Below are 27159 nucleotides of genomic sequence, written 5' to 3'. Positions count from 1 at the left end.
TTTTAGGTATATAAATATTATTTTTATTTTGGAATTTAATATCGAACATTTCAATTTCAAATTGATTTACTTTATATCCCATTCTTGATCAATAGAATACATGGATTATTTGCATGATTTAGAAACGTTTGCTCTTTAGTTATCATCGCCTTCCTCCAAAATATGTTTGAAAGAGAAAGGCTGGAAGGCATAACCAAGACCCTCATAGAACTTGCTCATGAACTCAACCCTAAAAGTAAAAGAGAAAATGATACCAGTTATACCCCAAAAACCAATTTTTTCAGTACCCAAGGGACTTTTCCCTAATACTCACCAATGTAAACGTAAGGTATGCAAAAAGGCCGAAAGACCCTCAATCAAAACTAAGATGCCAAAAGTCAAACCAGCCCAGGCACCAAAAATGATATAGAGGAATACAGCGCCACCATAGCCGGGCATAGAGAAACCCATGGACATAATCATGGTCCATAAAACCTCAGATAATTCTGGAAAACAAAAACAAAAAAAAAATTAAAATAAAAATTTAATTCGCTTTCCCCAGTTTTTTGGGGTTCTTTGTCCATTGAAACTTACGAGCATGGGCCAAAGACAAAGCCCACAAACGTAAATACGAAGCAGTATGCGAAATGGTACTCAGGACATATTCGATTGTGTGAATAGCCTGTTGTATGAATATCTCTCCCATGGGTTCATCTGCACCACCATGGCCTCCATGACCACCTGCTGCAGCTGGGGGAGCCGATTTGGCTGCATTCTCCACATCTCCACTGGCATGAGGAGACTTTTTACGCGTGACCATAAAGTAAATGGGTTTACCCAACAACATCCATGGTATGCAAATAACGGCGATAATCACGAAAATCGTCTGCAACATATTCTGGCCTTCGAACATAAACTCTTCACATCCCTCCAAAGGCTCTTGGCTTTTGAACAACATCATATTGATGAAGAGAATCAAAATGGATGGAGCACATCCGGGCTTAAGAGGTAACTCATCGGCTTGTCCTGAATATTTAACGAACTTGAAGAACATCATAAAGACCATATAACCAAAGAGCAGGACCAAAAATATAATCTGAGGAATGAAATCCATGATGATGTTGACACCCTTCTTGAAGAACGTGTAGTTGACCAAGGACATAACGACACCAAAAATCATATGGAGGACTCCAAAAATAATGGACAATTTCATTTTGTAGGTATTTAGGAAAATGATTTTATTATCGGCCAATTGCCATATGGGATCCAAACCAATAGGGTACACGCCCTGGACATGATATTTGGGATCCAATTGTAAATAGGGATTCCCGGTGACGGTGGTGGTATTATAGCGTATTGACCAACTGGAACCAAATATATTCATGGACTTGGAGAAGACATCATTGTATACGAAACCAGTGTAGAGAGAGAATAGACCCATGAGTAGGATAATGTAACGGCCACCAAAGAAAATATTGAAAATTTCTCCCTTGATACGGCGCAACTCTTTCTCCTTGATCACCAGGTATAGGGCAAAGAGAACCAAAATCAAACCATGGCCCATATCACCAAACATCACAGCAAATAGGAAGGGGAATGTTATGCAGGTATACAAAGCCGGATTGGCCTCTCGATAGGAGGCTACACCATACGAGTCGATAAGGTTTTGGAAACCATTGGTAAATTTATTGGTCCTTGTGAAGGTTGGTGGTTGTTCATTGGTCTCAATCACATTCACAAATGAGGGTATGGTACTCTCTACCCTCTTCGAGCCCAAAGTCAAGGCATTGCTTACCACCTGGAAATCTTGTTGGGGTACCCATCCTTCACCAATCAAACATTTATTGGATACATCCACATTGAACATATTCAGAGTATGATAAATGGCCTTCATTTTCTTGACACTTATGGTCCAGGTGGGTAGATTACGAGAAGCCCCTACCAACACTCGATTACGATGATCCGCTGTGCTATTCAAAACCATTTTTAAGTCTTCCAAACGTGTTGAGACATCTCTCAACATATCCATACGCTCATTATGGGCACTGGGACAAGGATAGATGGCAGCATGAAAGGCAGTACAAATTTTCTTAATTCTCTGCTTTAGCTGGTCACCTTGGAAGAAAGCCACAAATACAGTCTTCAGGACAGGGTGGCCTGTTTCGGGGTCCTTAAGCATACCGCTTAAATCGCTACGTTTGAGAAAGACGTTGCCCCGAGAAATACGCCATAACATTCTCTCAAAAGCGAAAAATTTCTCCAACTTAATAACACCAGCTATAAAACCTAATTGGCCCCTCTGCTGTTGTGTTGTCATCTCATTGGCATCTTGGAATCGACTACTATCTAAATTCATGACTTCTTTATCATCGAAAAAAAACTCAGTACTTTCCAAGACAGCTTTCAATTCAGTCATGTCATTGAAATTGGCATTTAAATTAACCGAATTCTGGCTGAGTTCTCGCAATTCCGTCTCAATTGATTCCAAATGGGCTTCCAAGTCAATTATCTCTCTGGGATTGGGAGCCAAGGGTTCATCTTCTTCCTTGAGTTTAGGCAAGACAATGTTATCTTTGCGTAATTCACTTTCCACATAACGGATACGTCGTTCTAATTCATCACAACGTCTGACTTCGGTAACGAATTTACGTTGAAAAGCACTCACCTCGGTATTGAGCTAAACAAAGAGAGAGAGTGAGAAAAAAGAGGGACAGATAAATTAAGACATCTGATATTAATAATAAGCCTCTAGTAAAACACAAATGATTACAATCCCTCAATCATATAGGAAAGCTTCTCCCACCGTTAACCCTTCTCTTATGCCCTCTGCTTGCTAGCAAATTCATTTTGGCTCCCTGCCATCTCATAATCATCAAAATCACTTATATTTGATGATTGATTTGTCGGAATATTAGCTAACAGCCTGGACAGCAAATGCTCAAGTCCACTCATATCTTTCTCTGCTCTTCTCCTTATACTCATACTCACATCACGAAATTGCACACATCCCAATTCACCCAATTCCGCTATGGAAGCATAGGCCGCCTCTGGCTGTATGAAGAGTTGGCATAAAGCCATTTCTTCACTGCGAAACATATCACCCATGGCGGCGATTTGTGGAATTTATCACTGAAATAGGAAAATATAAAAACGAAAAAGAAAATCAATATTAAGCGGATAATAGTGGACGGATGTGTAGCATGCATTAATAATAAAGTTGTTGATGGTGAAGGAAGGATGAGGAAATCAGGAAATTTTCAATCAATTGTAAATGGCTGAATGAGAGTGTGTGTGGTCAGTCAAGCTATTCAATTTTTCATTGTAAGGATTATTTTGTTAGCCTACGGCTATTAAATTTAGATGTCTTGATATGTGACGATATACGAGGGCTTGGTTAATTGAGGAGAATTAGCTTAACAGTTGTATATGAGAATATTTGTGTATATTTGTATCACGAGTACCACAGTGAGATCGTTAGGCCGAATCTTATGCTCATTCAAAACAGAATGAATTCTTGAGGCCACTAAAGTCTTTTTAACTTTGCTTTAGTTCAAGGATATTACTATATTTTAGTTAAAATTTCAAAAATATGACAGAGAAAATCTATTAAAGATTTCGCACAATCGACATTTTTTTATTTTTATATTTTTGTTTTACAATTTTTGTACCCTTCACCATAGGATGGGAGTATATTAACTTTATCATCTTTTCTTTCGGATCACTTTTACGTATAGCCCCATATAAACGGACCCCCAGATTTGGCTTGCGGAGCCTCTTTTCCGATCCGGCTGAAATTTGGAAAATTGGTTCACATCGGTTCATAATTATATATAGCACCCATATAAACCGATCCCCAGATTTGGCTTGCTGAGCCTTTAAGAGCCAAAAATAATATACCAAAATTTTATTGCCATAGAAAATTTTGTCAAAATTTTATTTCTATAGAAAATGTTGTCAACATTTATATATAGAAAATTTTATATATAGAAATATATAGAAAATTTTATATAGAAAATTTTGTCAAAATTTAATTTCTATAGAAAATTCCTTCAGAATTTTTTTCTGTAGAAACTTTTGTCAAAATGTTATTTCTATAGAAAATTTATGAAGCATTTCAAAGTTGGAGAGGAATATTTTGCAAAATCTTCCAAAACATCAAGAATTCTACCAATCTACCAAACAGTAAAAAATCTGTCATTTTTGGTAGACTCGTATATATAGCCTAGAGGTGTGCACGTGACACGAAATTGTCGTGAGTCACGCTCATAACAACAGCGTGAGTGTGCGTGAGCGTGACTAACAAACCAAAATGTCGTGCGTGAATGTGAGTCACGAAAATAATATCTTCGTGAGTGTGCGTGAATAACGAATTACACTCACGAACTTATTACTACCCACCAACATAAAACGCTTAAGAGTTAAATTCAATTATAATTTTAGTGACACCTGAGATGTTAAGAGTTTAATAACACTCTCGATTTTAATAATGCTCATGTTATCAGACACTTCGGTAAGGTAAATTAATCATCAAATTATTCGATATTTTTCGTCACGATATTTTTCGTGAGTCCCGACGTTTTCGTGCGTGAGTGTGCGTGAGTAAATAATTTTATTCGGATAAGATGAAATTTGTTTTTCAGGTGGGTCCGGAAGACAAATCTGGTGATCGGTTTATATGGGATTTATATCTAAAAGATACCCGATATGGCCTATTTGCAATACCATCTGATCTAAATCAATAACAACTACTTGTGCCAAGTTTGATGCCCATACATTATTTCGGACGGACAGACGGGCATCGTCCGTTACAAACGGAATGACTAAATCACTATATTCCCATCCTACTAAATTAGTTTATATTCATCCTACATTGAAGGGCTTTAAAATTAATAAAGTAAGATGTATGTTCCAGTGCCAAGTACGCAAAATATAAATCTAAAAGTGAATTACATCTAAAATGAACTCAAATTACAATTTCTATGTTATTTGGCTCGGAATCAAATCTAAAATAATTTAAATAAAGACAATGGACTGAATAGTCTAAGTGAGCCTGACAACAAATCGGGCAGCCACCTTATGTTTAAAGACCTTGGAGCTGGTTATCTTTTTTGTCATTGTGGTAAAGATAATATATCTGACTTCTTCGGGTTCATATTCAGTTCCCTCCCAGCTATATGCTAATCATAAAAGCTTCCCGCCTTCTTCTGAATCCCTCAAGCTTAAGTAGCGTCATCTAATCACATTGAGAATTCATTGGAGAATAACTTCATTTTTTACATAAATATTCCAATTTCGAATTTTGCTGGAAGCAGTATGTTTGACGTGGAAGATTATGAGGATTTTGAAAATAAAATTTTGAAAGAGGAATTTTAGCTATGAGCCAAGCTAAAATTAACAAGTATATACGGCCGTACTTTCGGCCAGACCGAATCTTATGTACCCTCCACCATGGATTGCGTAGAAACTTCTACGAAAGACTGTCATCGACAATCGAATTACTTGGGTTGTGATATCTTAAAACTTCTTAACATCGTTTTCTAAATTGTGAGTTATTCCATACGTGGTATATATTAGACAATACGTAGAGAGCCAGAATTGAAATATGGGGGTCGCTTATATGGGGGCTATATACAATTATGAACCTGATATGGACCAATTTTTGTGTGATTGGGGATCGATTTATCTGAGGGCTATATATAACTATAGACCGATATGGACCTAGTTAGGCATGGTTGTTAACAGCTATATACTAGCACAATGTACCAAATTTCAGCTGACTCGTATGAAATTTGGTCCTCCAAGAGGCTCAAAAACCAAATCTCGGGATCGGTTTATAGGGGGGCTATATATGGTTATTGACTGATATGGACCACTTTTGGCATAGTTGTTAAATATCATATACTACCACCACGTACCAAATTTCAACCAGATCGGATGAATTTTGCTTCTCCAAAAGGCATCTGAGGTCAAATCTGGGGATCGGTTTATATGGGGGCTATATATAATTATGGACTGATATGAACCAATTCCTGAATTGTTGTTGTATACCATATACTAACTTCAGGTACCCAATTTCAACCGAATCGGATGAATTTTGCTCTTCCAAGAGGCTCCGGAGGTCAAATCTGGGGATCGGTTTATATAGGGTCTATATATAATTATGGACCGATTTCGACCAATTTTTGCATGGGTGTTTGAGGCCATATATTAACACCACGTACCAAATTTCAACTGAATCAGATGAATTTTGGTCTTCCAAGAGGCTCCGGAGGTCAAATCTGGTGATCGGTTTATATGGGGGCTATATATAATTATGGACCGATATGGACCAATTTTTGCATGGTTGTTAGAGACCACATACTTACACCATGTACCAAATTTCAGCCGGATCGGATGAAATTTGCTTCTCTTAGAGGATTCGCAAGCCAAATTTGGGGGTCCGTTTATATGGGGGCTATATGGACCAATTTTTGCATGGTTGTTAGAGACCATATACTAACATCATGTACCAAATTTCAGCCGGATCGGATGAAATTTGCTTCTCTTAGAGGATTCGCAAGCCAAAGTTGGGGGTCCGTTTATATGGGGGCTATACGTAAAAGTGGACCGATGTGGACCAATTTTTGCATGGTTGTTAGAGACCATATACTAACACCATGTACCAAATTTCAGCCGGATCGGATGAAATTTGCTTCTCTTAGAGGATTCGCAAGCCAAATTTGGGGGTCCGTTTATATGGGGGCTATATGGACCAATTTTTGCATGGTTGTTAGAGACCATATACTAACATCATGTACCAAATTTCAGCCGGATCGGATGAAATTTGCTTCTCTTAGAGGATTCGCAAGCCAAATTTGGAGGTCCGTTTATATGGGGGCTATACGTTAAAATAGACCGATATGGCCCATTTGCAATACCATCCGACCTACATCAATAACAACTACTTGTGCAAAGTTTTAAGTCGATAGCTTGTTTCGTTCGGAAGTTAGCGTGATTTCAACAGACGGACGGGCGGACGGCCATGCTCAGATCGACTCAGAATTTCACAATGACCCAGAATATATATACTTTATGGGGTCTTAGAGCAATATTTCGATGTGTTACAAACGGAATGATAAAGTTAATATACCCCCCATCTTATGGTGGAGGGTATAAAAATTACTTTAAACAAAACCAAATAGTTTGTAGTTAATTTAAGACTTGTATATTTTTTAATAAAGTTGATATTTTTGGGAAATATATAAAAAAAATTATCTTATACAGTTATAGGTATTAAAAAAACATTCAAGAAGAACAATCCCAAGAGGACATTTAGGAATGGCAAATAAGGGTATTTTTTATACATTGGATTTCAAAGGTGACTTGTAGGTCCCAGACATGTAGATCAAACGTGACGATCGGTACAGTAATCCCCGCTATATTGCCTTTCTGAGTGCTTTAAACAAAAATGAATATTATTCAACATATTTCATATAGCATAAATTATTTTAAACTTCTAACAATCCTTATAATTATACTTACATATCTGCATACCAAACACAAACATTTGTGTTATAGTTCGTAGTTCAACTAAAATGACAAATCTACTCCGATAATTCTAATTCAACGAAAAATTCCACAAATGAAATTAATGGAAATTTGACCATCAAAAACAACACATGGTGTAGATTGCACTTTTCAATACATTAGTCAAAAAAGAAAAATGTTTCACCAGCATGCAATGTAGACAAGTGACAAATTCCTCCACGAAAGGTTGATAAAAAATAATTTACGATTTTCATATAAATCACATACCTAATGTCTTATTTATTAACTTATATTTTAACGTTTAATGTCACATAATCTAAAATGGATTTGTAGTCAGTTTTAGCACAAAGATACCGTTAATCCTTATCACCTGCAAGTGGCTAAAGCTTATGTGAAAGTGTCGAGGTTATCATGGCCCTAACTAACCATTTGATAAGCAAACTCACTCCTATCATAATTGATTGATTACGATGTTGTATATCAATAAAATGGTCTACAACTGTGACGTAAATCACGTGACTGATCATATGAGGGGCTAGAAAATTAAATTTTTGCTCGTTAGAAAAACAAAACAATAATAAAATGAACACATTACCGGTTCATGATTGCTACAAGTGCCATTTAAATGTTATAATAGGAATTATTTTCATTAGCGATAATTTTTAATATTTGGAGACATTCGATTATCATTAAATAACAACAAGAACAACATAAAACGTATGATTGCTATTATTAGGGTATCAAAAAACTCGTGACTTGTTGATATTAGAGATGTAGCCGTGACTTGAAAGCATGGCAACTCATAAAAATCTAGTATAAGGTGACGAAGCTTTCAAGATTTAGCTGAGATTTTATACTTTACCATATTACTCAATAGCTCTGGTGACCAAGATACAATAGTTAGCATCCGTCTGGTATACAAATTAGAATTATAAGATTTCACCACTTGTGGTGTAACAATGGAATCAATAAATGAGTTTTAATATAAGTGCTGCCACTATAACTAACATAATCTATAGGCACTATTGTTGATTCATCGTCGTTTTGACGATTTTTATAGCGAAAAAGTAAAAATGGGCATTTTTGATGATACACGTAAAGAAAAAAAACGTTTGGAAAACGTGTACCGAAAACGTTTTTCTTTTGTTAGAGTTTTTTGAATTGCTTCGAAAAGTATACACTTTTATCACCAAAAAATTCGTTTGTTACAAAATGTTAATTTTTTTTAATAAAAAAAGTTATTTTTGAACCAACAACATAGTCCATTTCGTTTATATCAAACACTATTCTTTTCTGACTTTAGGTCTTTAATAAGACACATTTTACAGTTCAAAATTTAATATACTACAATGTAATGTTGAAAATTTTTTCGGAATCTTCCTAACATATCTGGAATATATGTAAAAAAAACATTGGTCGAAGCAGGGATCGAACCCACGACCCTTGGCATGCAAGTCAGACGTAGCAACCACTGCTCCATGGTGCCCGACTAAATGTATTTTTCTGTGAAATAAACTTTGTTTAATCGGCACGTGGGCGCCGCAAGCTATGCTATATAAATATAACTTATATGGGTAATTGTCTATTGATGACAATAACAGCTACATAGCTCAGTAGATAGTGTGTTGGCTTACAAATTGCATGGTCCGCGGTTCGATTCTCCGTCCAGGCGAAAGGTAAAAAAAATTAAAAATGTATAAAATCGTATAATTTCTTCTACATTGTTTGTATTACAGAAAAAGGTGTTAAAGAACTAAAAAACTTCGTGGAAGTGAGAAAGATGTGAGGGTAAATGCAATTAGCCAGAAAATTTTTTTTTTCAGTAAGTCTTTATGAAATTGTTTTTACATCCTGGAAAAGAATAAACGTTTATCACAAGAAGTATATACTTTTCTTCTAAATACACTTCCTTTCAACGAAAAGCAAATGAGAAACGAACTTTGTTTGTCTAAAATTTCGTTTGGGAGGAAAGAATTATTTTTTGCGTGTAGAACAGCTTTAATCGCCATACTAAATGTGAATTTGTATGCAACTTTTGTAGTGCAGATAATACCCTACAGTGCTGTAATGGGTGAATTTTAAGATATTTTCGTTTTGGCCACACTGGTTTAAATAGCTGACGCTGGTTTCATGTTTTGTTTAACTGTCAAACATCTTCAGTTTGATGTATAATTTAACCCCAAATCGTCTTTCAAATAAACACCGCATGCAAATTATTGAATTTTATTGGCATCATTGGACTGTACTTCTTCAAAGATATTGCGAATCGTAACGTAACTGTAAATTCGGAGTGCTACCGTGAGATGATATCCATCGTTTCGTTGCATGAAATTCTAGAGCTTGATTTGTACGACATGTGTTTTTCAACTATAAAGGTTGAGTTATATACAATGCGTTGATGCGTCCGTTGATGGAAGGGTTGATATTTTCACTTTGAAGCACTCTAATCAAGTTGTTGCTTTTAAAGGAATATTGAACTCTTCAATCATCGGACGCATTAACGCATAGTATGTAACTCAATCTTAAACCACATGTCAGTGGAGTTAACGGGAGGCGAATTTGGTGAGCGAATATGTAATATTTGCAACCAGACCCGTTTGCGAGCGTGGGAAAAACATATACTCACGTACACATCTCTAGTTGATATAGGTAATTATGTATTTATTGTCATATAATTTATTTTTTCTTTATTTAACCTTGATATTTGTTCTCACGATAAAACATGTTAAATCGTATACACATTTTCTGGGTTATAAAGATTTTCTTTTTTTTCTTGATAAGAACCTTAACTCTGAGACACAGTCAATTCACTTTCGGCTATTATTGGTTTGATTTCCTCAACATATTTTCGATATATGCTATCTACAATCAGAAAAAAAAACGAAGTCTGTACTTAAAAAATATTAGCCAAATGCACTAGTGTTTTTTTCCCGGGAACTGGATCCCGGGAATTTGCTAATTTTTCGTTCCCGCTTTCCCGGGAATTAAGTGCGGGAATTCCCGTGAATTTTTTTTTACAATATTTTTTATATATAAAGAGGATTTTATATGGCAAATGACAGTTGAAATCTAGTTAAATTGGTTTTTGGAAGTATAATGTGAATGACTATGGTACCAAGTAGTAATAGTTGACTTGTGGGACATACATAGTCGTAGGTTTTAGCCCAGATTCTAAAGGGCTCCCAATTTTTAAAAAGAAGGTCGCTCTTCCTAATTTATGATGGTCATATATCTGTAAACCGGCATTCCGATAGGCTTGTAGACTGAGTAAATCTTTATAAAGGTAAAATATACCGTACCTTACATAACCCACGTTTGCAATTGCATAATTTCAAAATTTCATAATTATTGCAAGGATGTTTTAATTAAAAAAAATTGTAACCTTTATTAAGATAGTTATTTTAATTTCAAGCTTATACCTTAGGCTCGAAATCTATTAAAAAACAAATAAGGAAAGTCTAAAGTCGGGCGGGGCCGACTATATTATATCCTGCACCACTTTGTAAATTTAAATTTTCGATACCATATCACATCCGTCAAATGTGTTGGGTGCTATATATAGAGGTTTGTCCCAAATACATACATTTAAATATCACTCGATTTGGACAGAATTTGATAGACTTCTGCAAAATCTATAGACTCAAAGTTTAAGTCGGCTAATGCACTAGGGTGGAACACAATGTTAGTAAAAAACAAGTAAGGAAAGTCTAAAGTCGGGCGGGGCCGACTATATTATATCCTGCACCACTTTGTAAATTTAAATTTTCGATACCATATCACATCCGTCAAATGTGTTGGGTGCTATATATAGAGGTTTGTCCCAAATACATACATTTAAATATCACTCGATTTGGACAGAATTTGATAGACTTCTGCAAAATCTATAGACTCAAAGTTTAAGTCGGCTAATGCACTAGGGTGGAACACAATGTTAGTAAAAAAATATGCGAAACATTTAAATCTGAAGCAATTTTAGGGAAACTTCGCAAAAGATTATTTATGATTTATCGCTCGATATATATGTAATAGATGTTTAGGAAAATTAGAGTCATTTTTACAAATTTTCGAGTAATCAGTGGCGATTTTACAAGGAAAATGTTGGTTTTTGTCGAAATCAGAAAAACATATATATGGGAGCTATATCTAAATCTGAACCGATTTCAACCAAATTTGGCACGCATAGCAACAATGCTAATTCTATTCCCTGTGCAAAATTTCAACTAAATCGGAGTTAAAAATTGGACGCTGTTGTCATATGAGTGTAAATCGGGCGAAAGCTATATATGGGAGATATATCTAAATCTGAACCGATTTCAACCAAATTTGGCACGTATAGCAACAATGCTAATTCTACTCCCTGTGCAAAATTTCAACTAAATCGGAGTTAAAAATTGGCCTCTGTGGTCATATGAGTGTAAATCGGGCGAAAGCTATATATGGGAGATATATCCAAATCTGAACCGATTTCAACCAAATTTGGCACGCATAGTTACAATGCTAATTCTACTCCGTATGCAAAATTTCAACTAAATCGGAGCAAAAAATTGGCCTCTGTGGGCAAATGAGTGTAAATCGGGCGAAAGCTATATATGGGAGCTATATCTAAATCTGAACCGATTTGGCTGATATTTTGCAAGTTTTTCGAGACTCATAAAATATTCGGATGTACGGAATTTGAGGAAGATCGGTTGGTATACACGCCAATTATGACCAGATCGGTGAAAAATATATATGGCAGCTATATCTAACCTGAAACAATTTTTTCCAAAATCAATAGGGATCGTCTTTGAGCCGAAACAGGACCCCATACCAAATTTTAGGACAATCGGACTAAAACTGCGATCTGTACTTTGCACACAAAAATACACCAACAGACAGACAGACAGACAGACGGACAGACAGACAGACAGACAGACGGACAGACAGACAAACAGACAGACATCGCTAAATCGACTCAGAATTTAATTCTAAGACGATCGGTATACTAAACGATGGGTCTCAGACTTTTCCTTCTTGGCGTTACATACAAATGCACAAATTTATTATAAGGCAAATGACTGTTAACATCTAGTTAAAGTGGATTTTTGAAATATATTGTGAATGAGGTATTAGGCGATAGTGTTTTTAAAATTTTTGCTAGAGTGGCAGTGGCAATTTTACAAAGATATTGGCTAGATTTATTCAAGATAGGTGGTAAATTATGGGTTGTTAGATATTATTTAGCCAAATCCGGCGACATCTACACATCTAAATCTCAATCATTCTGTGGAAAATCTGGCATTACAGTGTGTAGAATTTGACTAAAATATAGGGAAACCATCACAAAATTTTGTGTAAAATGTGGGTATTTTGGGCCAAATTTGCCTAAACCGGAAAAATGTATATATGGTGGCTTTATCTAAATATGACCTGAAGTGTATGACATTCGACACACTTAAATATAACGTTAAATCTATTCACAGTGAAAATTGGTATAAAATATGAAATATTCTGCCATATTTCCCCAAATCAGGCGTACATCGACTCAGAATTTAAATCCCCTTCTTGGCGTATATACCCTTCACCACAGGAGTGTTTCGAAAATATTTTTCTTTAATTTTAGGGCACGAATTTTTGAATCATACGTCCTTCCGTTAAACTCGTAAGTGTTGGAAATAAGGGAAATTTGAAATTAACAGTATAAAAAAACTTCCTATATAGGCTAAGACTTATTTTGATTATTTTGAATCTTTTTTATACCCTCCACTATAGGATGAGGGGTATATTAATTTTGTCCCATAGAAATATTGGTCTAAGACCCTATAAAGTATATATATATCCTGGGTTATAGTGACATTCTGAGTCGATCTAGCGATGACCGTCCGTCTGTGGAAATCACGCTAACTTCCGAACGAAACATGCTATCGACTTGAAACTTGGCACAAGTAGTTGTTATTGATGTAGGTCAGATGGTATTGCTAATGGGCCATATCGGACCACATTTACGTATAGCTCCCATATAAACGGACCCACGGATTTGTCTTGCGGAGCCTCTTAGAGAATCCGATCCGGTTGAAATTTTGTACGTGGTGTTAGTACACTGAAAAGAATATTGTCGTGAGGTTAAAGATTTCATGTCTTTAAAATACGAATACAAATTTTGCTTAGCATAGAAGACGCATTTCTCTAAAATAAAGTTATTTTCCTTGTCCAAAAGTCGATAAACTTTTCAATGAAGTCATATTGTCCTTATAATTAAGTGATTTGACTTAAAAATGGGTATCGTAACATGAAAGAAAAAATTTATAGGCTAAGGTCAACTTTACTTTAATAATTCAGAAAAATTCTTTAAATTTAATGAAATTGTCTTTTTGCATCTTGACTACAAAGAAACGTTCAAATATAGGACATGTTTTTCAAAACTTTATTTTAAAGAAGTTTTTTACTTCAAACATAGCATAATTTCTACTGGAAGTCGAGTCCTAATTTGGAAAATAAAGTTGCCGTTAACTAGTTTTTAAAGGACTTTGATAGCATATGAAGAAAAAAGCTGAGAAAGCGAAAAATTAAAATTTGTTTCCTAGAAGCAAGTACACAAAACCTAAATTTAAAAGAGAATTGTGTCTTAAAAGTATCCTTACTTGTATTCTCCGCTTTTTTGGCTCGGAATCAATACCAAATTTTTTATAGTAAAGACAAAATCTTTGGAACCGAGTATGCTTTTTTTTCAGTGTTAATGGTCTCTAACGATCCCCAGATTCGACTTCCAAAGCCTCTTGGAGGAACAAATTTTATCCGATCTAGTTGAAATTCGGTACGTGCTGTTTGTATATGGCCTCTAACATCCATGCAAAAATTGCTCCAAATCGATCCATAATTATATATAGCCCCCATGTAAACCGATCCCCAGATTTGAACTACGGAGCTTCTTGGAGGAGCAAATTTCACCCAATCCGGCTGAAATTTGATACGTGGTGTAAGTATATGGACTATAACAACCATGCAAAAATTGCTTCATATCGGTCCATAATTATATATAGCCCCCATGTAAACCTATCCCCAGATTTGAACTCCGGAGCCTCTTGGAGAAGCAAATTTAATCGGATTCAGTTGAAATTCGGTACGTGCTGGTTGTATATGGCCTCTAACATTCATGCAAAAATTGGTCCAAATCGGTCCATAATTATATATAGCCCCCATGTAAACCGATCCTCAGATTTGAACTCAGGAGCCTCTTGGAGAAGCTAATTTAATCGGATTCAGTTGAAATTTGGTACGTGGTGTTGATATGTGGCCTCTAACGCTCATGCAAAAATTGGTGCAAATTGGTTTGGAGAGCCAAACTTAGTTCATATGGATCCCATCACACACAAATTAATCCATATCGGTTCACAATTGTATGTAGCCCCACATAAACCGACTCCTCATATATCAATTCTGGCTCTCTAAATACCACGCAACAGTTCATATCGGTTCACAATTATTTATGGGCTCCCCTATATATACCGATCAAGAACTGAATAATATACGTATTTAATCGGTCTTCTTTTTGTCTACCCCGTAGGTTAGGTGGCAGCCCGATGTATCGGGCTCACTTAGACTATTCAGTCCATTGTGATACCACATTGGTGAACTTCTCTCTTATCACTGAGTGCTGCCCGATTCCATGTTAAGCTCAATGACAAGGGACCTCCTTTTTATATCCGAGTCCGAACGGCGTTCCACATTGCAGTGAAACCACTTAGAGAAACTTTGAAACCCTCAGAAATGTCACCAGCATTACTGAGGTGGGATAATCCACCGCTGAAAAACTTTTTTGGTGTTCGGTTGAAGCAGGAATCAAACCCACGACCTTGTGTTTTGTTTAATGAGAAAATATTTCTCATGTTGAAGTATTTTTTTTAATTTGGATTTGAAACTAGAATTTTGACTTGTACGTGAATAGCTGTTTTAAATGATGTCGATCTCGATTTGAAAAGATCTTCTTTAATGGAGCTTGTTTTATCAAAATTCTTTATCAAAATTGTTTTATCTAAAATTCTATATATTATTAAGTAGCTTGCTACAACGTTGGTTTTCCAAAGGCAACTATAACATTTGATTGCAGGTGATGGATATTTAAGGTTCAGCCCAGCCGAATTTTCAGTCGTTTATATTTTTTTCATTTCAACTTATTATATTTTTAACATTTTCCAAAGTTTCAATGCTATTCATCCGTTTATTGTATACTTAAATTGCAGTTTTAACGACTGCCACTACTCATACATTTCAAGAGTATCCATTCAGCATCATTAAATGCAACGGCATTCAGCATTCGATAAAGACACAACAAAAATGTCTCTTTAATGTCATTGAAATGCATTGATGGAAGCAGATATAACAGCAAACAAAAATATATATAAAATACCATTTCAATGGATTTAAATATTATTTATGATTAAACTTTATTTACAGGAGCTTTTATTCATAGCTTTCACCATCGCCCTCACACCAGTCTCAATATTCATTTAAAAGCGATTTTAATTTGACAAGTTAAGCTTATGATATTGATATTGGACCTCCAGGGGTATTAAAAATTTGTGGTATGTGATTTTTTTCTTTGCTATAAATGACGATGAGTGAATATTTTCGAGTGAGATAAAAATATTTTTATTATGATTATTTTCATTGATATCGCATAAGAATTTTAATGAGATTTTATTTATTTACTTTTAATTAATGTAGCATTGTTATCTTTATAAAATGATATTTATCGGAGTATGCACTACTGATTTTAAGGTAATTAATAGTGGTGAGTTAAATTTAGAGAAATGGGATAAAACACTATGTGGTATAGACTGATGTGGGGTATAAACTGTGATTTGATTAACTTCAATGTCAAATACAAATACAAAACATTCATATGTTGTAGTTAAGGCAGAATTATCAGTAGTTATATATCAAACTATTATATTTAGACCATTCAATTTTAAAACCTTTTCGGAAATTAGTATTCTTTTATCATTATTAAATAATGAATCCTTTTTATACCCACCCAGCAAAAAAAGCGTCACCAAAAAAGTAATGAAAATGTTCTTTTTGGATCCGGAAGTGATGCAAAATTGACGCAGAAGCGATGAATTTAACATGGGCTTGTCATAGGACGGAAGTCCTCCATTTCAACAGCCGTTGCACTGAATTTGCATCACTTCTTTAGGTGTGATCCGAATTCAATGTTTTGGATGTGAATTAAGAAATTTTGTGATATTTCACAAATAAGTAATTTTTAAAATTTTGTTTATGAGTTTTAATGCATTCTTACGCTTGTGTGGAACGTTTGGCATCAAACAAAAAAGTTAAAATTACCCATTAAAAGTATGAAAAAACCAAGTTATAAAAAATCGAATTAAAAGAACTTCCTGGGTAGTTAAAATAAAGAACATCATTGGGAGTGCATCTTCTGGAAGTGCTTTTAAAGTTGTGCCTTTGGAAGAACTTCCAAATTTTTTTGCTGGGCAGCTGCACTCTGTGTGTAAGCATACCGCATATGTTTAGCGAAAAGCGTCGCTAAAAAAGTTGTGAAAATGTTTTTTTTCTTTTGATCCGGAAGTGGTGCCAAATTGACGCAGAAGCGATGAATTTAGCATGGGCGTGGTGGACGGATGTCCACCATTTCGACAGTCGCTGCACTGAATTTGCATCACTTCTTAAGGTGTGAAGCGAATTCAGTGTTTTGGATATGAATTAAGAAATTTTGTGATATTTTGACAAATAAATAATTTTTAATTTTTTTATGATTTTTAATGCATTATAACGCTTGTCTGGAACTTTTGTAATCAAATATTTTCAAAAATTTTAAATTTTTCTACAAAGGATTCAGCATTTTTTTCGGCTAATTTTAAATAATTTGTACCATTTTATTAATTCTTAATCTGTTTATAACCTATTTCAAACACAAAAAATATTATTTATTTATTTATTGTTTATTTTAATCATACAGTAAATGTATGATAAAAAAGGGAAAAGTAGCATTGGCTGCTAAGGCCATCAGCTATACAAAAAAAAAAAAAAAATAAATATATAAATTTCCCATTAAAAATATGAAAACAGCGAGTTATAAAAAAATTGACTCAAATGAACTTCCTATGCAGTTAAAATAAAGAACATCTTTGGGAGAGAATTTTTGGAAGTTCTTTTAAAGTTGTGCCTTGAGAAGAACTTTTGCTGGGTACTGCATACAGCGTGGCTGAAATGTGTTGCAACTAACTTCAGGTTGCCAACATTTCTAAACCAATCGTTTGACAGTTGACCGCTTTATTCCAGTAACAATTCATTTTATTGTATACAAGCTTACAAAAGCATTTTGATATGTTGCATTCAATTCAATTCGTGATGGAATTTCAGCGTGATGGCATACATTATAAATATTTGGCTGGAAAACCACTGGTATGCTTTGGTTAAAGCCCTCCAGCATTTAAATGTGAAAAAGTCGCTTGTTTCTTGTATCATTGTTCGTTGTTGTTGCATTGCGTGCAAAAGAAAAAAAAAAAAAAAACGGTAATAACACCTAAAATTATCCACAAAATGAAGACCAGATTTTATCGAAATCCTATGGTACAAAACTTGCTCGTGACCTGAACATCCGCAAGAACGGATGCAACACATATTGAAAAATGATCATGTACTAAAGTCATTGAAGTTGAAAAAAGTGCAAGAGCTCCCCGATGCACAAAACAAAAATTTAGACTGGAAAGTGCCAAGGAATTGCATCAACGGCACTTGTCAGTTACCGAATCAGGTTTTCACCGATAAGAAGCCGTTTCAAATTGAGCTTTTTATGATCAAACAAACTGGAAATACTTTATTCCAAATCGGTTCAAATTTAACAGGTTGACTGATAAGTCCCCGGTCTATTAAAGAAAAACGCATTTTTTTTGTCAAAATTCGTTTTTATTTTTCCAATTTTTTGATACCATTTTGGTAGTACTCCTTCGGTTTTGCCTCAAAATAGGTCTCAGTTTCGGCGATCACCTCTTCATTGCAGCCAAAATTTTTCCCTGCGAGCATCCTTTTGAGGTCTGAGAACAAGAAAAAGTCACTGGGGGCCAGACCTGGAGAATACGGTGGGTGGGGAAGCAATTCGAAGCCCAATTCATGAATTTTTGCCATCGTTCTCAATGACTTGTGGCACGGTGCGGTGTCTTGGTGGAACAACACTTTTTTCTTCTTCATATGGGGCCGTTTTGCCGCGACTTCGACCTTCAAACGTTCCAATAACACCATATAATTGTCACTGTTGATGGTTTTTCCCTTCTCAAGATAATCGATAAGAATTATTCCATGCGCATCCCAAAAAACAGAAGCCATTACTTTGCCAGCGGACTTTTGAGTCTTTCAACGCTTCGGAGACGGTTCACCGGTCGCTGTCCACTCAGCCGACTGTCGATTGGACTCAGGAGTGTAGTGATGGAGCCATGTTTCACCCATTGTCACATATCGACGGAAAAACTCGAGTGTATTATGAGTTAACAGCTGCAAACACCGCTCAGAATCATCAACACGTTGTTGTTTTTGGTCAAATGTGAGCTCGCGCGGCACCCATTTTGCACAGAGCTTCCGCATATCCAAATATTGATGAATGATATGACCAACACGTTCCTTTGATATCTTTAAGGCCTCTGCTATCTCGATTATCTTCATTTTACGGTCATTCAAAATTATTTTGTGGATTTTTTTTGATGTTTTCGTCGGTAACCACCTCTTTCGGGCGTTCGCTGCGTTCACCGTCCTCCGTGCTCATTTCACCACGCTTGAATTTTGCATACCTATCAATTATTGTTGATTTCCCTGGGGCAGAGTCCGGAAACTCATTATCAAGCCAAGTTTTTGCTTCCGCTGTATTTTTTTCCCTTCAGAAAACAGTATTTTATCAAAACACGAAATTCCTTTTTTCCATTTTTTTTCACAATAACAAAAGTTGTTTCACAAAATCTCACAAACTAATTGACTTACAGACGTCAAATTTTGACACGAATCATTTGAAGGTTGGTACTATATAAAAATAATATGCATTTAATACTAGCAACGCCATCTATGTGTCAGACCGGGAACTTATCAGCCAACCGTTATGTAAGTTCCTCCGATTATTAAAGCATGGCCGCAATGCAAAAAAAATTTTTAACCAAAATTGTTTTTAAATTTCGTCATTCAAATGGCAATTTCTAACACAATTTGAAAGATGTGTAAACGGGGCACTTCTTTACTGTGAAAAGTCAATGTAAAATCCATTGGAAGTGAACGAAATTGGCACTACATCCAGATGACAAGTTGGAGATCCAAACCAATTTTTGCAAGTTTTGTGTACTGGGATATTTTAGGAATGCTTTTAAACAATTCTCTATGGGAGTTCTTTATCAACTATTATCATATGATGCATTGGAATTCATGCCACGGTTGCCATGAATTCCAGCGCACTGGTATCTTGGTATAATTCCTGATGTTTTTATAGATTTTGTAAAATTTTCCTCTCGAACTAATAGGTAGGTTAGGTCGGGTGGCAGCCCGATGTATCAGGCTCACTTAGACTATTCAGTTCTTTGGGATACCACATTGGTGAACTTCTCTCTTATCACTGAGTGCTGCCCGATTCCATGTTAAGCTCAATGACAAGGGACTTCCTTTTTATAGCCGAGTCCGAACGGCGTTCCACATTGCAGTTAAACCACTTAGAGAAGCTTTGAAACCCTCAGAAATGTCACCAGCATTACTGAGATGGTTTTCAGTCGAAGCAGGAAACTAACTAAAAGGTATGTACTTCACAAATTTTGACAAAATTTTCAATACAAACACAATTTGACAACATTTTCTATAGATATAAAGTTTGTACAAAATTTTCTATAGACATAAATTTTTGACAAAATTTTCTATAGAAATAAAATTGTGACAAAATTTTCTATACAATTCAAATTTTGAAAAATTATATATAAATTATTTATAAATTTATTTTTGAAATAAAATTGTTATAAAATTTTTTACAGAAATAAAATTTTGAAGAAATTAAAAATTGTCTTCTCAAACTAAAAGGTATGTACTTCACAAATTTTCCATAAAAATAAAATTTTGACAAAAATTTCTTTAGAAATACAATTTCGACAAAATTTTCTATAGACATTCAACTTTGACAAAATTTTCTATAGAAATAAAATTGTTTACAAAATTTTCCATAGAAATATAATTTTGGCAAAATTTTGAATAGAAATAAAAATTGGACAAAATTTCTATAGAAATAAATTTTTGACAAAATTTTCTATAAAAATAAAATGTTGACAAAATTTTCTATAGAAATAAATTTTTGACAAAATTTTCTTTACAAATGAAATTTCTAAAAATTTTCTATAGAAATAAAATTTTGTTTAGTTTTGTTAGTTGACCTTTAGAATTTTACAATTTTGGGATTATTTGTTTGGCTTAGTCCATGACCTCAAGCCAAACAAATAATCCAAAAAAGAAATAAAATTTTAATAAAATTTTCTATAGAAATAAAATTTTAATAATATTTTTTATAGAAATGAAATTTTAATAAAATTTTCTATAGAAATAAAATTTTAATAAAATTTTCTATAGAAATAAAACTTTTAAAATTTTCTAAACAAATAAAATTAAAACAAAATTCTATAAAACTAATGGCGTTTTCTTTTCTTGTAAAAAATGCACACTTTTTTTGCATTTTGCCCGGAAAATTTACTCTTTAGATTCTTTTCTAAAAAAACAGGCAAAAGTGCGAAAAGGCTTCTAATTCTGTTGTGAAAATAGCGCCACCATTAGAGGCAAATTACGGGCATTTTCAGCACTGCCAACAAACGAGAGTGCTGCGATTGCCCTGTTTCCTTCTTTGAATTCTTTTCTGCCCGCTGAAATGATAGCATTTTTTTAGGTTTTAAAAATGCGCATTCTGTACAGACAAAATGAAGGCAAAGCACTTTTTTCAGAAAAGAAACACCATAAAATTTTAACAAAGTACAATTTTTTTGGTTGGTAGTTTTTTTTGTGCCGAGTGGCAACTTTGATTCATGCCCGCCTGGCATACAAAATTCACATGACCATTCAATCCCAGTTTCGATCGAACACTTAAACATTCTCAGCCATTTCTGAGTGTATTGGCGACATTTCTGAGCGTATTGAAAGCTTCTCCAAGTGGTTGTAACCATCACTTTAATTGAGTTAAACATTGAATCAGTTCATTACTATATTTGAACCTTACATAACAAGTTATCGCTTTACTTATCCTAAACATTATCACATCTCTGGTGGCAGACTTGATTTAGATTTTAGATCACACCTGAAAGATGTATTTGTAACTTAGTGGCATCCAAAGGCGAATGAAAAAATATTATCTTGCGACAATAAAGTAACCACAAACAATTCAATTCATATTTGAATGAAGTCTTCAGGTTTCTTTAAATTCTTGATTAACAAACACTGAAAACATTATCTACTGGAAGGGGATCTTATCTTATCTGGTAAAATAGTCATCGTTAAACAACTTTGGTTCTTTTAAAAGCGGTAATGGGAATCATTCATTGTATAAGCATACAATCAAGGTGTTGGGTATTGAATGGTTCTTGATTGCTGGGCCTTAATGTATGAACGATAACGACGATGTTGCAATCAATGGTCGGTCATTATGTTCTAATCAATATTTAATGTCATTTGATTGTTTGCTTGATTGTTTTCATTTCAGTTTTACGATTTATCGCAAGTATTATTTCATGCTTACAAAAGGTAACACAATCAGTGTTGGGCGTGTGTATGATGTGAGTCCTTAATTCGAATTCATGTATTAATGATGTTTAATTAGTGTTAAGGGCTATTGTTATGTATTCGACGAAGATTTTGTTTGTTCAAATTAAGATATCAATTATCTAGGCTGAGAGATTTACTAAAATATGTGCATATAAGACGAAAATAATTGCTGGGAAGATCATGGAATAGTTTCTCGTACAATTGCTCTACATTGGTGTAACGGTTTGCATGTCCGTCCTTATGGTATGTGGTTTAACACCTACAGTTTTTGGAGGTAAATGCGATGGCTTCATTTTTTTTTTTTGGTTTTTTTTTTTTATAACTTTCTACATTATTCACACAAGTGTGTTATTATGGAATACGATAACGTATTTTGTAATATGAAGATATCATTATCATATCAAACCATTGATAGGCGTGGAAATTACATAAAAAAAACAACAAGTAAGGAAATCTAAAGTCGGGCGGGCCGACTATGTTATACCCTGCACCACTTTGTAAATCCACATTTTCGATACTATATCAAATCCGTCAAATATGTTGGGTGCTATATATAAAGGTTTTTGTCCCAAATACATACATTTAAATCTGACTCCATCTGAACAAAATTTATAATCTATAGACTTAAAATTTAAGTCGGCTAATGCCCTGGGATGGTCCACTATGTTAGTAAAAAACAAGTAAGTAAAGTCTAAAGTCGGCCGGGGATGACTATATTATACCCTTCACCACTATGTACACCAAAATTTGTGTTACCAACTCAACTCCTTCAAATTTGTTGGCAGTTATTATGAAGGGTTTTATTCCTATATACAAATATTTATATATTAACCGATTTGGAGACAATGTTTTGTACTTCTACAAAATCTCTAGAATTAAAATTTAAATCGGCTAACGCCCTGGGATGAAACGCACTGTTAGTAAATCATCACAGAATTTTGTGTAAAATGTGGTGTTTTGTATAAACCGGAAGAAAAAATATATGTAAGCTTTATCTGAAATCTGAACAAATTAGATCAAGATGACACACTTAAATATCATATTAAATATATTATCTGTGGAAACTATCGAGTCCCATTGATATTGGGTCTAAAATATGAGACATTCTACCATATTTCACCAACTCCGGCATACTTACACCCAGAGAAGGAATATGATCACCTCAAATATGTTTCAAGAGCAAAATATTATTTTTGGATGGTGACCATGTAACATGTTTGTCGCAAAAATGTTGTTATCTCGGCAACATGCTTTCCGAAAACAGATACATAATTTCGGAGAAAATAACATGGTTGCAGCGAACATGTTACATGGTCACCATCCAAAAATAACATTTTGCTCTTGAAACATGTTTGAGATGATCATATTCTTTCTCTGGGTGTATATATGGGAGCTATATCTAAATCTGAACGGATTTAACGAAATTTGGCATGCATAGTTAGAATAATAATTCTGCTATCTCTGCAAAATTTCATGTAAACGGGAGAATAACTTTGGCCTCCGAGGTCATATGAGTGTAAATCGGCCGAAAGATATATATGGGAGCTATATCTAAATTTTAACCGATTTCTACCAAATTTGGCACGCTTAATTATACTATTAAATATACTCCTTGTACAAAATTTGAAGCAAATCAGGGCAAAACTCTTGCTTTAGAGACGATATAAGCGCAAATCGGACGAAATATATATATGGGAGCTATATCTAAATCTGAACCGATTTGGCTAATATTGTACACATTTTACGAGAGCGCCAACATATTTGGCTGTACGAAATTTTAGGACAGTATGTCCATAAATACGTCAATTATGGCCAGATCGGTGATAAATATATATGGCAGCTATATCCGGCCATATAAGGCCATATAAGTCCAAATCGGATGAAATATATATATGGGAACTATATCTAAATTTGGATCTATTTCAACAAAATTTGGCACACTTAATTATACTATTAAATATACTACTTGTGCAAAATTTGAAGCAAATCAGGGCAAAACTCTTGCTTTAGAGACTATATAAGCGCAAATTGGACGAAAGATATATATGGGAGCTATATCCAAATCTGAACCGATTTGGCTAATATTGTACACATTTTACGAGAGCGCCAACATATTTGGCTGTACGAAATTTTAGGACAGTATGTCCATAAATACGTCAATTATGGCCAGATCGGTGATAAATATATATGGCAGCTATATCTAAATCTGAACCGATTTTTTTCAAAATCAATAGCGATTGTCTTTGAGCCAAAGTAAAACTCTGTGCCAAATTTAAGGATGATCGGACTTAAACTGCGAAGACCGACAGACACACAGACAGACAGACAGACGGACATCGCTAAATCGACTCAGACGATCGGTATACTAAACGATGGGTCTCTGACTTTTCCTTCTTGGCGTTACATACAAATGCACAAACTTATTATACCCTGTACCACAGTAGTGGTGAAGGGTATAAAAAGTCACTAATTGTAATTGAGATGTAATAATTAGAATTAGTATTAGTAAACTAAATAACAATAAATGTTTATATTAAATACCCAGCAAAAAAAGAGCTTCCAAAAAAGTAGTTTGGATCCCCAATCTGTGATCCGGAAGTAGTGCAAACTTGGATCATCTCCAATGAATTTTGCATGGGCGTGTCATAGGACGGAAGTACTCCCTTTTTGGATCCTTTGCATTACTTTAGAAGTTGTACCCTGGAAGTTAATTTGAATGAAGAAATTTAAAAAGCGAAAAAAAATTTTTTCTTCAACCAATTTCACTTTTTTTCAACCATATGTTTTATTACACTATTATTTTCCTATTATCTTATTTTTACAATTTGAAAAACTTTTTCGCTCCGACCAGGGGTTGATCCTGGGTTTGCTGGCACCATAACAGAACTTAGCACACTCAGCCACAAACGCCATTGAATATAAAGCGTCGAAAGGTCAATTCAAATGTGTTTGATATGATCGTAATACGACACCAAGGAATAACATTCTAATTGCTTCTCGAGAAGTAATTTTTTTATCAAATATTTTTCTAAAAATTAATTTTTTTATGTTATGCATTGTTTTTATTTTTTATTTTCGGCATATATTTTCGTATAAATATATTTTTTCATTACAAATCAACAAAAAAATTAAAAATTCTCGTAATTTGCAAAATCTTCCCAAAAGAACTTCCATGGAAGCGAAAAAGTCAAACGGCACAGGTTCAAATCCCAGCGGGGATGAAATTTATTTTTTATTATTATTTTTTTTTAACTTTTTTTTTATTAATTTTCTATTTTTTTATTTTTATTAGTTTTCTATTTTTTTTTTTAATTTAATTGTCCAAAATTTGCACTTAAAATACCCTGATTGCGTTCTTTCTAATACTTGTCCAAAAGGACTGCATCGGAAGTAGAAACAAATCATTGGGGGATCCCAAGAAGCGCTTTAGAAGAAATGTTTGTGCACTTGTCTAAAAGGACTGCATCGGAAGTGGAAAAAAATCATTTGGGGATCCCACGATGCGCTTTAGAAGAAATGTTTGTGGAATTGTCCAAAAGGACTGCATCGAAAGTTGAAGAAACTCGATGGGGGATCCTGGGATGGGCTTTGAAAGAAATGTTTATGGAACAACTTCCAATTTTTTTTGCTGGGTAATACAATAAAATTTTAAATAAATTTTAAAATTTGGTCTAGGTTATATCAAGCAAGTAAGAGAAAAAAGTCAACAATTAAAAAAATAAAAAAATAATGAATTAAAATTAAAGAAAAAAATCATGGGCTCCAAATGATTACCGCCCCGTAGTTCATTCTTACTATTTTTGAGAAGTGTACGAAAATTTTCTTTTGCTTTAGTTAACATTGAATTTATTTGTACAGTTTTTGAATTTTATACCCTCTTGTAGTTCACAACATTTTTGACACATAATGGGAATAAAGAAAATTTAATTGGTCTGGGAAAATTTTCCTTAAAAATAAAATATTTTTTTTGCAATAAACTTAAGTTTTAGCATCAGTTTAACAATGACATTTTTTTTGCAATAAACTTAAGTTTTAGAAATTTTTTTCTGTGAACAAAATTATGCGAGCTGATTTAGGCGATATCTAAAAATTGATGATAATTTCAGAAATTTTGCATTTTGCTGATTTTTTTTTTTTAAGAATAAAAGGGGGAAAAGCGTAAGTTGGCAAATAGTGTACACTGAGAAAAAATAATTTAAAATAAACTTTAAATAAAAAATTTGTATTTCAAATATTGAAGATCAACAGTGACATAAATAATAACAAAAGAGAAAAAGTGTTATTGCCCAGTAAAAATTGAGAGATTTTAGCAGATCCTAAGATTGATAAAATATGGTTCTATGTAATTGCTATAGAATTTTTATTAAATTATAAAATGAAATTTTTAATCTATATTTATACTGCAAAATTTATATTTTAGATTTAGATATAATGGGCGTATTTAGTAGCCATATAGTTCACAATTTCACTACAATTTTAACAACAATTCGGAATTCTCTTATGAATGACAAATTTCATAGAATTTTTGCGGCATATCGGAAATGACACAGATTGGTTAAGTATGTTTTTGTGTGTAAACTTGTATGTGGATTTGTATTTATCATATTTGACTTTTGGTTTCCGTGCCCCATGAAATCGTATTTTAAATCAAGCACAATAACATAACATATTTTTTTATCCTTTCGGATATTCCAACTTCTAAGAAACAGTTGTATTTTCACTTTCTCAAATTACCGTTTTCTCGCAGCAATATATATCGAAATTGACTTTTTGTTTGTATTCCGAATCACACCGTTCGAAAAAAAACTGTATACTTCGCTTTAAAATTCGTTTTTATTAAACGGTGGACTGGACGCCAGTGAGACCCGTTAACATCTGAACGATATTTACACT

The 27159-nt window shown here is 34.1% G+C and overlaps 1 protein-coding gene across 1 annotated transcript; it reads right to left on the bottom strand.

The window, feature by feature from the left end:
• LOC142226692 (V-type proton ATPase 116 kDa subunit a 1-like) lies at nucleotides 1–27159 on the bottom strand. The gene is made up of 5 exons (XM_075296815.1): nucleotides 27001–27159; nucleotides 2968–3108; nucleotides 574–2656; nucleotides 314–485; nucleotides 1–229 (listed from the first exon to the last, which is right to left on the bottom strand). Exons 2-5 carry the CDS (start codon nucleotides 3082–3084, stop codon nucleotides 136–138), a joined length of 2466 nt encoding a protein of 821 aa, XP_075152930.1. The 5' UTR covers nucleotides 3085–3108; nucleotides 27001–27159; the 3' UTR covers nucleotides 1–135.

The sequence above is a fragment of the Haematobia irritans genome, chromosome 2 (assembly GCF_050003625.1).
Source record: "Haematobia irritans isolate KBUSLIRL chromosome 2, ASM5000362v1, whole genome shotgun sequence".
Lineage (NCBI taxonomy): Eukaryota > Metazoa > Arthropoda > Insecta > Diptera > Muscidae > Haematobia > Haematobia irritans.
This window is presented reverse-complemented; position numbering and strand designations above follow the sequence as displayed.

What these genes read in the sequence shown, in the direction of transcription:
- LOC142226692 (XM_075296815.1), bottom strand. Translation starts at nt 3,084, where the DNA reads ATGGGTGATATGTTTCGCAGTGAAGAAATGGCTTTATGCCAACTCTTC. An exon ending in GATGTGTGCAATTTCGTGAT is followed by an intron (nt 2,657 to 2,967) that starts GTGAGTATGAGT and finishes CTCTTTGTTTAG; the next exon opens with CTCAATACCGAGGTGAGTGC. An exon ending in TTTGTCTTTGGCCCATGCTC is followed by an intron (nt 486 to 573) that starts GTAAGTTTCAAT and finishes TTTGTTTTCCAG; the next exon opens with AATTATCTGAGGTTTTATGG.